Source organism: Magallana gigas, chromosome 5, assembly GCF_963853765.1.
Source record: "Magallana gigas chromosome 5, xbMagGiga1.1, whole genome shotgun sequence".
Classification (NCBI taxonomy): domain Eukaryota; kingdom Metazoa; phylum Mollusca; class Bivalvia; order Ostreida; family Ostreidae; genus Magallana; species Magallana gigas.
In genome coordinates, this window is record NC_088857.1 from 1,303,292 (window position 1) to 1,320,821 (window position 17,530).

General features: G+C 31.0%; 1 protein-coding gene across 1 annotated transcript; it reads left to right on the plus strand.

Moving 5' to 3' along the window:
• Positions 1–12,714: 12,714 nt before the first annotated feature.
• Positions 12,715–13,991, plus strand: LOC105324352 (natterin-3). Its single transcript, XM_011423413.4, has 2 exons — positions 12,715–12,872; positions 13,397–13,991. The coding sequence occupies exon 2, from the start codon at positions 13,406–13,408 to the stop codon at positions 13,841–13,843; it is 438 nt and encodes a 145-aa protein (XP_011421715.2). The 5' UTR covers positions 12,715–12,872; positions 13,397–13,405; the 3' UTR covers positions 13,844–13,991.
• The last annotated feature ends 3,539 nt before the right edge of the window (positions 13,992–17,530 follow it).

Consider the following 17,530-nt stretch of genomic DNA (forward strand, 5'->3'; position numbering starts at 1 on the left):
CGTCTGGATTCTCTCTCATTTTAGCCAACTATTACAACTGACAAATTAAACCCCTGTTTGTCCTAATTTAAAGAAACCTGATATTCATCCGCTCATAAATTTGATGAGTAATCGCAAATGTTCCTAGGGGAAAAAATTAAGAGAAAAAAAATTGCGTTTGTACATTTTGTACATTTACAAAATATTGAAATTGTGTTGTTTTTTTTCAATTATGTCGCCGCAACTATATTAATTTTTTGAAACTTTACTGTGAGCGAAAATAGAGCATAAGAATTTTTTGAAAAGAATAAAAATATATAAAATTTTACAATATAATAAATCTAGTTTAAAAATTAATGATTACCTTGAATTAAACCGGTGTTTTATCATCATATTAGTTTTACAGTTCTTAACAAAGTTTTATACGTGTCAACTAAATGTTTTATTCACTGACAACATATTGGGAAAATTTATTATATCAATATTGTAGAATTAGGGAGTACAATGCAAATTGTCCTTAACATTACAACGTTTTTTTTTGGCCATGTACAGTGCCTTAAGACAAGGAGAGGCGAAGCTGGTCCTTTATTTTGCTACGTACGGCGCAGATCTAACATTTGACAGGGATAACACTTGCTGCTGTACGGGAGGATGGTTTATCTCTCGTCAACATTACGATAGCGAAAAATACCCGATTCCTTTTATTCAGATGGGTTTTTGCTTTGTAGATTGCGCGATGGTGATATGAATTTCTTGGACGCATTCATATCATACACCTCAGAGCAGTTACTTTTTGTAATCAACTGATAAGTTACTCACGCTACAATTCGTGTCGATTATGAATGACTGAAAACATATTTTTTGTTTACGCTTTTTGTGTACTTTTAAACCTGTCATATAAGCTGTTAAGTACATGTACATTGCTAAAGTCGATCGCCATAATAATATATAGAAGTTTAACTATTTTTTTTGTTAGGAAAGTAATGCCTTTTGATATCAATTTATTTCAAATCAATTGGATTTATTAAAAAAAAAAAATAACTATTAAAGGTAACACAAGACTTAGAGCGTCTTAATGTCACATTCACAGTTTTAATGGACCAATTATACTGGACCATGACCGTAATTAGAGAGTTTTTCTTTGAGACAAAAAGCCGAGAGCAGCGAAAATTGACTAGGGCATTGAGACCGCTTTTGGCATAATCTTTGGATTTAGCCATTTTCTTGTTTCCTTTTCTTCGCTTATAGTTGTGCTTTTTTAGGTAAATTTATCTTTTTTAAAATTAAAGAAGCGGGCAATAAGACAACTTTTCGGAACCTACATAAACTAGAACTGCATTCAATTGATTTGAAATAAGTTTTATCATGTTTAACTGTGATGATACATCCCGGGGATATGTAGTGAGGCCTTCAATTATCAAAAGACAAATCCACATTTATAATGCATGGAATGAGTATAAAAAGAAAAACATTTTAGAAAGTATAAATACCATCCTTAGGTGTCAATTTTAGTACCAAACAAAAATTGACATTTAGTGACAGCAATCTGCACAAGTAATGTAGTTAATAGCTGGATTTTGATTGGGAGTAGCTAAGATTAAGGTGATATGGAAAATTTGAGATTTTGAAACAAAAAAATTATTTGAGTCAAAGAAAACTTTGCATTCACTCAACTGTACTGTTTTGTTATGAGAACCCTTATCTAGAATATGATTAAATGGCAATAGAAATTATATTGGCAACTTAATATAGCACATGATTAATTGTTTTCTTTTCCGCTTTCAGGCTTAAAAATATTTGATACTTTCCTGAAAATCAAAGAAAAATACTTTTGCACTTTCCGATTGTTAATTTATGATCAGCAGCAAAAAGTAAGATTCATTTCTTATTAAAAAAAAAATTGATACATGCTTCCGCTGGTATAATTTGGTTGAGTCAAGTAAGCTTTTGGAAAGCTATTAGTTGTCGTATAGTTCGCCTTTTTTACCTACTTTTCCAAGAAACGTCTATTTTTCCTTCGGCTGTATCCAGAGCATCTTTGTCAGTGTGGTTGTAAATCGGACACTTGAAAGGACCTGGATTTATCCCCCAGGTATAGATGATTAATTACAATGTAATTAATTAAGTCTCTAAATGCAACGGTGTTGATATATGTTTATTCATTTTAATCTCAATCCATCATCAACAGACACGTTTGTTTACGTTCTAAATTGGTCTCACACTGGACAAAACGATCTCACACCGGTGATAATGCGAGACAAACATGAGATAAATAAATATAAACGTGTAAAATAAGCAAATACACTTTAAAAAATATATTAAACGATCTATAAAGATAGTCGAGTATGACTTGTGTCCTTGTCCTTGTCAAAAGATGTACAAACCGTATTTAATATTTATATTATATCGAAAGATAAATCGCCGATTGAAGCAAATTCATTTCCATACATATATAATTATGATATATTTTGTCCTACAATTTTAGTTTCTGAATTAACAATGCATACAGCCCAATATTATTTTCATATATACATTTTATGTATGCATAAATTATTTATAAAAAGTAATTTCCAAAAAGAAAAAACCAAGCAGCGATTTTTTATAATTGATTTATTATTTAATACTGATAAAAATTAAGTACATGATTAAACAATTAAATAAAATATCAGGATGTTGTAACTCTTTAATAAATATTTATCTTAAAATTAACTTTAAGTTTTATTTCATACAAATAGGTCACAATCCTTATTTTTGGTTTAAAAAATCCTCTATAACTGCTAGGAAATGAAAATGAAAATAAATAGATTTTTTCATGCTGACAACCACAAAAAAGATATTTTCATAGATTACGTTATGTTTAACATTATTTATTTATATAATTTTCCACTTGGTCGCATGCTGAATGACTTTTTCACACTAATTGTTAGCCATAATTATTCACCAAATTGTCTACGGATTTTTCCGGGATTTTTCCCGATTACGACAAAGAGCCCTCGGAGGATGTGACCGGTCAGCAGAGGATGCTTACTCCTCTTGTGCACCTGATCCTACAAATGTACCTCTATCTTTTTGGAGGTCCGTGTTGCTCTACTTTGAATTTGTATTTCGTTTTATGGATTTTTGAGATGGTTGACGGTTTGTTATTGTCATTTTTTCATGTTAAACAAATCTAATAAACTAACAATAAGTGATTGCTGCATATAAAAAGTGTATTTACTTAACTGATGATGCTGTCTTAATTTCATTTCACATTTTGTTATTGGTATTTATAGAATTGTATTTAACTTACAAATGTACATACTATTGTATATAGTTATGTTATACGATGCCTGTGTATATAGATTATGGTCTGAGTAAATGAATATGAATTAAATTGAAAAATGTGCTTGGTATATTTTGAGTTTAGCAATCAAAATTTAATAGACGAAAAATTTTCTTTCTACAAATCTGAAAAACCTGAATATTGCTAAGATAATAATTCTGTCTTTAACTTATTTGTTAATTACTTTCCTTTATATCATTTTTCTTGTGTCTAAAGGTAGTTACCATTTGCTTTGTGCTCAAATTAAATAAAAGATGTGCCTTTATTTTGCTATGTTCGGTACATATCTAGACATTTGACAAGGATAATATTTTATCTTTCGTTGGCTATAAGAATGGGAAAATTACAACATTCCTTTTATTGGGATGGGTTTTCACTATGTATTGTGCGGCGCTGAAGATGAACTTCCAGGCGCACTTATATCATACGCCTTAGACAGTTTACGTAGCGTTATAAACTTTTAAGCTATACAAGCTATGGTTTGTATTAATTATGCATGTCAGTAAGAACACACGCATGCAATTTGTTGACTTATAAACGTTACACATAAGCTGTAAATAAAAATGCTAAATGTGATCACCTTAATAAAGATATAGAATTTTGATGATTTATTTTCCTGCCAGGAGAGTAATGTCTTTTATATCAATATATCACGTGACATCGACAACCAATTCTAAACTGGTAAAAATGATAGGTAAAAGGTCAACACTTTTATAATTGCTATATTGTTTCAAAGGAGATTTTTTCTGTGAAGCATAAATGGATTTTATATACGATTAGAAACAAATTAAAACAAAATGTGAGCAATTAAACATGTATGTGTTGGTATAACTGACTATTTTGAATAAATAATAATCAAAATCACCAGCTTAGGTTAAAGTTTAAAGAAATCATAGTCTGGAATATTAACTGGAGGGCCTCAATTGTTTTGTTCTTATGCCCTAATTTTACGATCAGTTGGACAATTTCTTTTATCTTCAAAAGGGTGTAAATTGCGCACGTGTGACTATAGAAGTTTTTCTATGAGATAAAAGGTGTAATCAAGGAGGCAAAAAGTGACAAGGAAATTGGGGCTGTATAATCTTTAATTTTAGCCATTTAAGGTATGTTTTTCCCTAAAAAATCCAATCGATTTTATTTTCGAAATAATTCCATATAAAGTCTTGTCATAATAAAATTAACACCGGCTTGGATAAATTGTAATAAATGTACTCCTGATGAAGCCGTTGTTGAATGATTCTTTTTAATGTAACTTTATCGAACTTTTGAGTTGGTAATCACGTAATTCTTATTTAAAACGTATTGGGAAAATAAAGGTAAATCTCAGGCAAAGCACAGAATATGTTATAAAGATAAAATTCTTCAGGACTATGGTTCTGTACCTTCTTGACTTTGTATTGTAGAGGGTTTATATAGGCTATTTCTTTTTTATAATTCATTTGAGTATCAAAAACAAATGTTTAAAATATTCTGTACCTAAGTTTCAAAAGAAGGAAAAACGGTAATACACTGATAATAGCGATCACTATTTCAAAATCCAACATAGCCTTTATGTAATGGCCGTATCATTTAATATTTATTCGTTTGATGAGAAATCGGCGCTTCTGATTGGTCGAAAAATTTCTTTGATCCCTGCATCAATAAAATTTTCGCCGGATCTACTATTCTCAACTGTTCTGAACTAAAACTATTTATAGAACGGGAATTTCCAAAATAAACACAACAAAGTGTAAAGTTGTGTCTGTTTTATTGTCAGCAAACAAAATACAACTTTATAAACATAAAAACCTGAAAGTTTAACCTTCAAAAATAAACACAACACAATATCTTATTCACGAAATAGAAAATTAAGCGTCTTCTCACGATTTCGTCTGCTTGAGATCAATCAACATTACTGCAAGGCTGGCTGTTTCTTTTCCAGAATAATTATAACGAACATATAGGCCCATACACTTTCACGGTAACACTGCTGTTCAAATTTGGTAACGATGATTTTTAAATTTACACAGTACCCTACATCATAAGAAGTTCAGAATAAGCATCGTTATGAGTACAATGCATCAACTCCTTCCTTCGGCGCATTCCAAGCGGCAGATATACCAATTAAGTACATCACTGGCTATATAGCTACCACAACGTTTATACATACTATTCTTTGTCGACATATCAAGTATTTTCGTCCACGATCGCCTCTCCTCGGATGGTTATGTCCAGTTGCATATTCCAGCGATCTCACATGAAAACTAGTTTTATTACGAATTTTTCTGCAGTGAATAATATCACAAGCTATCGCATGTGTTTTCCTATCGTTTTCAATTCAGCCGGTTAAGATTTTAACTCACTATTTGTGTTTAATCCATTAAATTCAGTTCAATAGCTCTGCATGATCAGCTAAAGGCGCATCCATTTTGAATATTGTTGCTGTTGTTGTTTTGTATTCATACGCGCCGCTTCATTTACATTATTTACATTTTTGATCAATGACACTTCACATTTTTTGATTTGAAAATGTTATAATAAATGATAAGAAATGAAGATAATTTTTCTATTGATCGACGTATCAAAGAAAAAAGTGACCGGAAAACTTTTTCAAAGAAGTTTTCCGGTCAATTTTTTCTATGATACGTCGATCAATAGAAAAATTATTATCTTCATTTTTTTAATCCAGCTTAGATAATATACAATTATATGCAATAAAATAAGACATTCAACTTAACTTTTTAAAAATTTTAATATTTTCATTACACATTGCAGCATTAAAATAACATTTTCTACGTAATCCCCCCCCCCCCCTCCAACTCACACACGCACAAAAATAAGAACTCATGAAAAATAAACATAGAATTTAAAAGAAAACACTTGTGAGATAATAGATTCGTTTTTAACAGGAAAAGTTAGAAGTTTAATAATTAAAAGCATGTTTAATGTAGCTGTTCTATTTTTTCGATAGGTTCATATTTTTGTGATTGACAAAGATAGTTCTTTTATCTAAACATTTTCTTTTTCTCTCGCAGCTTATTTGACAGGGGACTTCGTATTCTATAGTGGTGTTCCCTTTCTCGCCGTACTCCATGTCAGCACACTTGTGAGGGTAGCTAGTGGCGATCTTACACGGAACCAGACTCCCGGAGTAATTGGCCCGTCCCACGTACAAGTATGTGTCTGTTTGAGGGTTTTATCCGGGACTTTCCCTCCAAATGCTTGCTGCCAATCTAAGAATCCCACGGCGTTAATCGGATATACGAAAACCTCGTAATCTTTAACAATGAATTCCTTGCAGCCGTAAGGGATATAAGCTCCTGCAAGGTGAGATCCGCATTTTCCGGAGGTCCATAAGCCTCCCATCTTTGCCCGGGCAATAAACAAGGGTTTTCCGTCCTTCTCGTACCCGGCACGTATCGCATTATCCGGAATTTTACATCCCGATGTTGATTCACACGCTGCCATTTTTGTTTTTTCTATATAGATACATTAATTTATTAATAAAATGGATTCATATACAACAATGCATGAATAAGTGACAAAATGAATTAAAATATCAAGGAGTCGGGTTATGTGAATCATAAAAAAATATTGTTTACAGGCAATCAAATATTCTACAAACAAATTAAAACGATACAGTGAAAATGTGCATAATATGCCAACACTTTTTTTATCAAAAGATACATGGTTATTTTTGTTTTGGTCCCATGTAATAGTTCATTATGTAGTCAAAGCTAAAACTTTTGCCCAAACTATATCCGTTTTTTCCTAACTTTTTAAAATGGGATTTCATAATATAGCTATGCTGATAAACTTTTAGTAGATTTGCTAAACTGCCATTATAATCTCCTTGATAAGGTTTTTTTTATTAACATATAAAATTTAAGCATATTTATTTTTTTCAGCTAGTCTGCCAATCTTTCTGTCTGAAAGTTTCAAAGGGTGGGGTTATGTGAATCATACAAAAAACCTTCTTTACAGGCAATCAAATATTTTTCAAACAAATTAAAACGATACAGTGAAAATGTGCATAATATATGTACACTTTTGTTATCAAGTTCCTAAGTTATTTTTTTTTTCTATGAAGTAGCTCATAATGTAATCAAAGCTACTCTTTTTGCCCAAACTTTATCCTGGTTTTTTTTTCTAATTACCCTAGTCTGCCTATTAATATGTCTTTCTGGATGTCTGAAAGTTTCAAAGACTTTTTTTTTCATAACGTCTGCTCCTGCTCTCTCTCTCTCTCTCTCTCTCTCTCTCTCTCTCAATTTATTAAAGCTGTTTGAGGGTGTTAGTGAGGTGAGTAAGGTTGAATGCTAACGGATATGATACATGTTAAAGATTTTTATTCGTCTAATGATAATTCGTTAATTGAAGATTCCCACAAAGCCTTTGGTTGCATAAATGGGCCAACCTTTGTTTGTGTTTATGTTTTTGCTTAATATCAAGCAAATTAAAGCAAGACATACCTTTTAGCTCACATGAACCAAAAGTTGAATCATAATGCTAAGTACATTTGGGATACCAGAATGAAATGATATTCGCCTTCAATTTTAATAGTACATGTTTATGTAATCTTGTGTCTGTTGGTATATTTTTTATTTTAATCTCATTTTGGAAACACATTTTTTAAAACTTTTAAATAGGTATTTCTTAATAATTATGTAGGCAAAAATTTTCTACTAAATGCTTGCAAATAAAACATTTTAATTGAAATATTCAATGCATTATAATGATATGTGCTGATAACGAATAGTGTTCAAAATCGAAATCTGAAAGAAAAAAACAAAACAGGAGCAGAGCAAATACTGACCTCTTAAAAATATGTTAAAGGTAGAATCAGGTACCATGGAGGAGTGAGCATCCTCTGCTGGCCGCTCACGCCTATACCGTGTGCATTTTATCGTATCGGAATAACGGGGAAAATCCGTAGACAATTAGGTATTTAACTAGACTCTTGTTGCTATAGCAACAAAAAGGTCTTCCGTTCCTCATGTCTTTATTGGTATAAAAAGATCCATTTCTCTTTTAAAAGAAAATGGATACAATATATACTGTAAAAGAATACGGAATAAATTATTTCTAAGTTAAACAAAACAAAAAGACTAAATGTCAATTTTTGAGTACTTTCTGTGACGACCAGAAGTTACGACGGATCGATTAAAACATAGCAAACCATGTCTTCATACGTTGTTTTGTCTTTCCTCAAAGTTTAGATGTTCAAGTTTTTTTCAGTTATAATATCTCGTTGAGAATGGGTTTTTGTCTCGGGACCGGAAACGGACAAACGGAAGTGATTAAAGAAATTAAAAGTAGATATTTTTAGTACATTTACCTACGGTACGTTACTGTTCATCACTTTGAGTGAAATGTTAAAAAAAAAATTCTAAAGTTAAAAAATAAACCTCTACTGCTAAATCGCTTTGAGTGAGTACCGGAAGTGACGTAAGGCCAAATAAAACCCGTTAAACACATGTTGAATCAAAAGTCCATTATCCATAAAAGTTTTGTTTCTTGATCTCTCACAGTTTCTGAGATCTTGTGGGTAGTTTGTTTTTTTTAAAAAAGGCTACCTGAGATATATGAGATGTCTCACCGGAAGTAGATCTTTTTTACGTGTTTATCATGTGTAGATGACCTTTTGTGTTTTTATAGCTAAAATGTTACTTCCTTGCTAAATAACCAACATATTTTTAAAAAATCAAATTTTGTTGTACTTCCTGTGACGTCCAGAAGTTACGACAGATAAAATGAAATAGTGTTAACACATGTATATACATAGGTCTATAATCCCACAAAGTTTGGTTGTTCAAGTCTTCACCATATTTGAGATCTCGTCGAAATAAGGATTTTTGACTCGGGACAGGAAACGGGCAAACGGAAGTGCTAAATGAAAATTAAATTTTTTATTTACTTGTTTACTTGCATATTTTACATTATTATCCGTCGAAATAGCTTAAGCTATCGAGTGAAAGCAGTTAAAAAGCTAAACAGCTTGAATTGATTGAATTCTTTCGGTAAACTGGAAGTGACGGACGACAAAATAAAACTATTTAAACATATCTTCAATCAAATTTCTATCATCCATGAAAGTTTCGTGTCTTGATCACTTATAGTTTTTGAGATCTTGCGGGTACAAAATATGTTTTAAAAAAGCTTACTGAGATAATCGAGATATTTCATCGGAAGTAGATTTTTGTTTGTTTATTTAACATTGCATAGATGACATATGTAAGGAATTATACTAATATCTTTATTCTAAGGAAAATTAATTAAATAGGTAAAAATTAAAAAAATTGAAGTGCTTCCGGTGACGACCGGAAGTTACACCGAACAAAACAAAAATGTTTAAACACATCTACAACTAAAGGTCTATCATCCCTCAAAGTTTGGATGTTCAAGTATTAATCGTTTCTGATATCTACAGGTGATAAAGTTTTTTTTTGTTGCGGGACAGGAAACGGACAAACGGAGGTGCTCAATGTAAATTGTATTAAATATTTCTTGTATACTTGCCCTTTGTACATTACTGTTCATTGAGCTAACAACAAATATCAAAGAAAAACAGTAAAACTGATATACAGCTTGATTTGTTTGAACTCTTTCTGTGTGGACCGGAAGTGACGGAAGAAAAAATGAAACCGGTTAAACACATCTTCAATCAAAAGTCTACCATCCATGAAAGTTTTGGGGCTTGATCATTAATAGTTTCTGAGATCTCGTGAGTACAAAATGTGTTTCAAAAAAGATACCTGAGATACTTGAGATATCTCACCGGAAGTAGATTTTTTTTTTGATATAATATTGCATACATAACCTACGTATAGATTTATACTTATATATTTATTCTATGGAAAAAGAATTTAATGCGTAAAAGTTATCATTTCTGAAGTGCTTCCGGTGACAACCGGAAGTTACGACGAACAAAACAAAATAGTTTAAACACATCTACAACTATATGTCTTTCATCCCGCAAAGTTTGGTTGTTCAAGTTTATACTGTTTTTGAGATCTCGAGGTGACAAGCTTTTCGTCGCGGGACAGGAAACGGAAGAACGGAAGTGAATTTAGGAAGATTTTAAAGGTGATCTTCTAGATCTTTTTATTTTCAATTATCCGTGAAAATTTCATGAGAATTCATCCAGACATCTCTGAGAAATTCACAAGACAAAAAGGGGAAAAAAATAATAAGAAGAAAGAAAAAACCTAACAATCACTTAATTTTTGTCTAACAATAAGTATGAAAAACGTCAGTCAGCATCCGACCCAGTGATAGATTACTGTATATTTGCTGACAAGATCGTTGTATCTAGTTTTAAAAAATAATGATTATATTCAATCAAAAAATGTTTTTATTTCATACTTATGGTCAAAACAGTTTGAAAGCTGTCTTTCTTTTTAGTTTTGACTAGTATTTTAATAATGACGTCGACATATTGTGTCTAGTTTTACAGTACGTAACACAGTCTAATACATTTCAATCAAATTTTTAATAAATATCATAATGATTATTTTAAAAATCTTGCTTGGGAAAATTTCTTTATAACAATAATTTTGGAAAACGAAGTGATTACTATAGAAATTGCCCTTTACCTTGCTATGTGCAATGCCTTAGCAAAGGAGAGTAAAAGATGGTCCTTTTTTGGCTTCGGTACGTTGCATATGTAGACATTTGACAGAGATAATATTTGCTGCTATACTGCTAAACTGGAGGATTGTTTATATATTGTCAACTTCAAGAATAGGAAGATTACCCCATTCCTTTAATTGCGATGGGTTTTCACTATATAGTTTGCTGAGGCTGGTGTTGTTACCTGCATTAGAGTTTCCTTGGTGTTATTTCATGTCGTTTGGAAAGATTTTTTAGTTTGTAAAAGTTGACATTTAGAGCAAAGCATAGCAGTTAAATGAAACACAAAATGTTAATAACTATTTCATAAGTAAGCAGCCCGAATAAAAGAGGAAGGAATTTATTGATTTTCCATACTTATCTGCATTTAAAAACTTGACTTCCTGGGCTTACATGTAAGTAGAGATTAAGACCGATCTTCCTTGATCTTAAAATATTATATCTAAATGTAGAAAAAAATTACCGGTTCCTTGATGTAAAGATATAATATTGTCATTTACACGCTTCTTCCTTGATTAAAAGAATACACGTATTATTTCTAGATTTTTTTAGGTAGCCGAATATTATTGTTTAGGAGGAATGAGTTAGGTTTTGATTTGGGTTAAAGGGGCATGGTCAGAATTTTAGTCAAATTTATTTTTCTCTTTTTATCATTTACAATGCTTCAGCTATAGATTTCTAATGATCAAATGAAATTTTAGAATCAGTAGAAGAGTTTTGAGAAAAATACAGGGCTTACAATTCTTTGTCATGTTAACAAGGCTCGTGCCTTGTTTTTATTTTCATAGGTTCAATACACTTATAAAACTTCTTTCTCATGCCCCTTAAAATAATGTCATAAAAGCTATTTTTAAGATTTTATAATGTGACCAAAGCATGCATGCTTTGTAAAAATGCTTATAATAATTTATAAATTGAAGTTTAAGCTTCACTTACATAACCAAGTATTAAAAAGGATGTATATTCTAGGAAATATTATTTTCTTTATAAGCATTTTTAATATTTGTTGTGACAAGTAATGCTGAATGCAGAATCAATAAAAAAATAAAGTGGTGATTGAAAATTTGTATTAGATACAGTTTATGATAAAAAAAAATTGATAATAAATCAGAAATATGAATTATTATAATCGCATTTCTAATACATCAGCTCACATTTACAAAATATATGAGGAAACCTAATATCAAAAAAGTGTTGTAATTTAGAACATGATTTATTGATGAAGTCATCATCTAGACACAAAGATGAATTGTTTTTTATTTATCGGAGCTATAACATATTTGAGTTGATCATTAGTAATGTCCCTTATTCAATTTTGCTTAAATTTAATTAAAATGATATAAAATAGACACATGCTAGACATTATGTGGTTTTTTAATGAGCTGTCAATGTAAAAATTATCAAAATTCATGTTATCGAAATCGTAGACAAATTCTTATAAATATTTTAATCAGTTGTTTACCTTGATATTACCTATGGAAACTCAATTCAATTCAATTAAGTTTAATCGCTCAAACCATGGTATGGTACATGAGGCCCATCATTATAAAAATTTCAAATGTCAGAGGTACATTCTATAAATTAATAGATTAATTAATTTATTACATTTTTTCTGCAATTTTTTAAAACACTTGCCAATACTATTAAATCAAAGACACAATGAATTCATCATTTTTAAAAAGAGTTATAAATACTGTTTTGAATTATGAAATGATACCTAATCAAAAAATGATCTTACACACCATATAAGGAGACGTTATTACGCTCAGTACTGTGATAGGATAAACTCAGTAACTTCTTGTCACGTGAATTATCCCCAGAGGAAGCGCATCAGGCCATGACCTCGCGAGTCATGTGACTACATCTGACTATAAAGCAGCAGTTCTCTCCCGTGCCAGCAGGCTCTGGCAGGAGATAGTCCTCTGTAAAGTTTCTTTTAGGAGAAACCTTTGAACTTGAGGTAGGTCATTTTAATGAGATGTTTACTCAGTCCAACTATAAATTAAAATGTAAATCATACACTTCTTCATTAATAACTCAAAATTGCGCACACGATCTAAACTGTACTATCATTGTGTTGATTAATAATGAAATAAAGAGAGTAACCGATTTTTTACGGTTAAAATTTTTAAACACATTTATATACATGTATGCAATTTGGTATTTCCTACAACTTTTAAAGTATATATAAATCAAATGTAAAATTATATTGACATCTGTAAAAATACTTTATTCTGGTGGCCAATAGCAGTAAATGATAAGTGACACTATATTTCACAAATTTATTGATAGATAAGCATATTTTTTTGGTTTCATATTCTTCTCTCTAGATTGTTGGATTCTTTTTTTATAAGAATTATAATATGTTTCTTTGCAAATAAATAACTTTAAGAAATATTTTCTGATTCACACAATTTAGCCACTTGCAAACAGATTTTTCAAATGATTAATTCATTTTTAAGAATATATTTCATATCATTAAAGAGAACAGCGATGACACACTGGGTATCTACCTCTGGATGCAATATCCCAGAAAATGCGATACGTGCCGGGTACGAGAAGGACGGAAGACCTTTGTATATCGCCCGGGCCAAAATGGAGTGTACTGAAACTGCCGGTAAATGTGCACCCCACCTTGGAGGAGCACATATCCCGTACGATGGTGAGGAGAAAATAGTCCATAACTACGAGGTCCTAGTGTACTCGATCAAAGACCAAGGATTCGTAGACTGGCAAAAAGCTTCCAATGGTAATGTACCCTGCAACGCTGTCAAAACGGACAACGACAAGTATGTGGGACGGGTTTTTGCCTTTGGAAGTCTGATCCCGTGTAAGATCGACACCGCGCACAATCACATGTGTGCCTACATGGGTTATGGCGGGAAAGAACACAACACGAAGGATTATGAAGTCCTCTGTAACATCAAGTAGTTGGAAGAGACGACTGCAAACAAATAGCCGAAGTTTCACCTATATTTCGCAAAAATTGATGATCTAAAATAAAACTTCCTCCTTGTTTTTATCGCACAATATTTTGGCAAATTTATTCTTTTCTTTAATAAATTCTTTTTTTATGTCAGTTCATATTTTTGTGTTTTCCCTTCCGGGAGGAAAAGATTGATTTTTGAATATTTACATTTTCAAGTGTCTTTGTCGGTGACCAATTTTCAGTATCTCAATTATTCACACACAGAATGAAATGGTAAACATCATCACGTGGTTCCTCTGCACTGGTGGTTATAAACAGTCTGCATCCACGGGAATTAATATTTTACACATTAATTTATCACTACCAAAAATGAGAATTTCAGATAAAAGACTGCATTGAAAAAAAAAACAATATTTAAGAGGGTGGTCACCCTCCTCAATTTAACTTCCCTGCTTAATTAATACATAATTTTTTCATATAGACTTATAACATAGTCTGTTTCATGATTACGAATTTTATGTCTAAGGTTTACTACCAATCTGTCGTGGTATTAAAATGTATGAAATTTTAAAAAAACGCTAGAGTGTGCTTATTAATTTACATTTTTTAAACCAAGGTTATCATATCCAAAGTATCTGCCCGATGGTTAACTCACCTTACCCTTTTCGCCGTTGTGTAAATTCACAAGCACTTGGTAAATTAGTCAAACCGCGTTCCTGAGCACCCCATTATGGACTCTTAACAAAATAAATTTCAAAAATATTCGTGAAAAAATATTAAAAGGCCTATTTTTGATTTGCCTTAACATTTTTAAATTTTACTTATATATTTATAGCGAATGTCAAAGTCATAAAACAAGCATACCCGCCTCGACGCCGGTGATCAGACCTATATAAGGGCGCGAAAAACGTGGTACCTTTTATGTACAGTTAGTCTTGTAAAAAATTTTGCATATTATTTTCCCGTTGAAATTTAGCTTACTTGGGAAACTACTGTAATGCATGTTATTATACACATACTTCACAAAACTATTAAAAGATAGAAAATCGGACCAAGGGTAAGGAAAGTAAAACACACATTCATTTTTTTTAATGAAGTGGTTGAATTATCACATGTGGTCATGCTGTTTTTAAAATAAACAAAGTGGTTAAGGTTCCTCGACACATCAAAATTTTATTTTATGGATCGATAGAGAATTTTTTTTAAAACATGATTCCACAAAACAGAGATCAATATCGGCTTTCAGTTATTTTATACGAATTTTTTTGTATTTTTTCAGTGAAATAGGAAAAACTGTTTGGCAGACAAACAGAATATATTACAGCTTTCAACTTGTTGTCAATTAATGTGTAATATAATTATAAATAAATTCATGCCAAAGATCGTTTGGTCAAGTGTTTAATTTTTTAATTAAAAAAATATTTCTGAAAATCAAAATTGTAATTCTTTAATACCGTTTTAATCTATGGATAAAATTTTAAAAATAACATTTATCACATAAACTTTTTACTAAACAATAATATTTTACAAAGAAATTGAAATGAAAATGCGAAATTTTGGAAAAATTGCTATTTATCAAATTTTAACCGATCCCGATTGAAAAAAAAACTGATCCCGATCAGAATTATTTTAAAATTGAAATTTTACAAATAAACTGCAGTTTTTTTCTAAGTAATTGATATAAATTATAAAGTTAGTAAATGACGAAACCATTTTACAGCTAAACAACCTAAAATGTTTGCAAAATTCTGATTCATTCTAACTTTATGTGATTTCGTTCGGGATCAGTTTAATTACAATCGAGATCGGTTCGATTTTGAAATTTTCCATTTTTTCTTTAATTTCACTATTTGGTTTCAATTTCTTGTTGAAATTTGATTGTACAGCAATTGTTAAATGCGAGTAACAGTTTATCTGCTGTTTTTATCCATAGATTTAAAAAATATCTACAATCCTTTTTTTTCATTTTCATAAATATTTTTTTACAAAAATATTTCAAAGTTTTCTGGCCATTTTTGATATATATTTATAGATAATTGTATTGTGAATTAATTGATAACAAATCTTTAGCTCTAATATATCTTGTTCGCAGCTAAAACGATGTTTCCGGTTTCTATAAAAAAAATACAAAAAAATTCATATAAAATAATCAGAGGCCGATATCGATATAGGTGTCATTTTTGTATAATCATTTCTCAAAAATGATTCTTCATCGAACCTTCAAATAATGCATTGGTGTGTCGAGCCACCTTCTTTATGCACGTTTGAAGTTGAAGAAATTGTATTTACTCGAGGCTGACATGATGTAGAACTCTTTTCTATTAAAAACAAATAAAATACTAGTATTTGTTCTGACGTCACACCATCTATTTCGGTTTGGTTTACATATATACAAGGTACACAGTGCTCTATTTTATGCGTTACTCAAGTAATCGACTGAAAAAATTGATAAGGTTTAAGTTGACACGTTAATATAAAGAATAAATATATGTATGCATAAATATACTCATTTTTATGAAATAAATGACAGCTGTTTATCTAATAGCACTCAAAGACAAAATTGCCATGTCAAAAATAACGACGTAAGTCATTTTCTACGAATTTTTTTATCAGCTGACAATTTTCACAATAACTGTACAGTAGGCAGAGATTCCCCCGACCCACTTTTAGATTTCAACGAACACGCTCCGTTGTAATTCAAACGAAAGTCAAAGGTTAAAAATGGTCTCAAATCAATATTGTTTAAAAATTTTCAGAACTTGTCATTTAGAGCAAATATCATGATTTGCTTATACTGATGCTATGTTGATAAAACAAACCGGAATAGCTAGATGGTGGACGCCATCATAGATTAGAGTTCAGTGGCAGCTGCAATACTGGGGATAAATTTAAATTAATGATAATGAACTGATTTTTTGCACAACATATTTAAATCAATTTAATCTTTAAGAGGGGATGTGCAGCCATCTTATACATTTGAGAAGAAAAAAATGTAAACATTTTTTGAACTGGCTTGTTTCTGTCCAAAACTTACCAAAACTGTTGTCAAAAAATAAAAAATGAAAGGTGTGACGATCTACACGTTGCTTTGTATGCAAATGACGCACACAAGAGCAGAATAAGGCATTTTAATTCCTTCGAACTGTGCAGCTACAGACTAAAAATCAATATTTAGAAGTCTAAAAAATCCATAAGGATGTCATTATTGTCCACTTTACAAACATTTGTTGTTAAAAAAAAGTCCAACCTTGCTTATTCAATTTGTAACTTTTTCTCAAAATAGGGTACTTTATTCTTAAATGTGTCTCAAACTCAATAAAGGATCAATTGTCTATTACAATTAAATTGACCTATAGAGTCGGTATTGGTTCCTGTCTTTACAACAGCATATTGATTTCCGTTCCACTTCTTGATTTTAGGCCACACACAGTAAACTGTTGGGTTCTAGTTCTCATGATGTATAGTGATAAAAAAAAAGTTTCACAGTCGTTGTCCAAACAATATGAGTAATGGGCGCTTTTTTTGGCTTTACTATCTTTATATTTTATTTTCAGGTTACTTTTTTTAATACATCCACTTTATATGCGTCTATTTACAACCAGGGACGATGTATGTAAATTCTTCCAGATGAATTCCCTAACTTCTGTAGCCAACAAAGCTGCAAGAACCTAATGGCGTGTTATCATGTG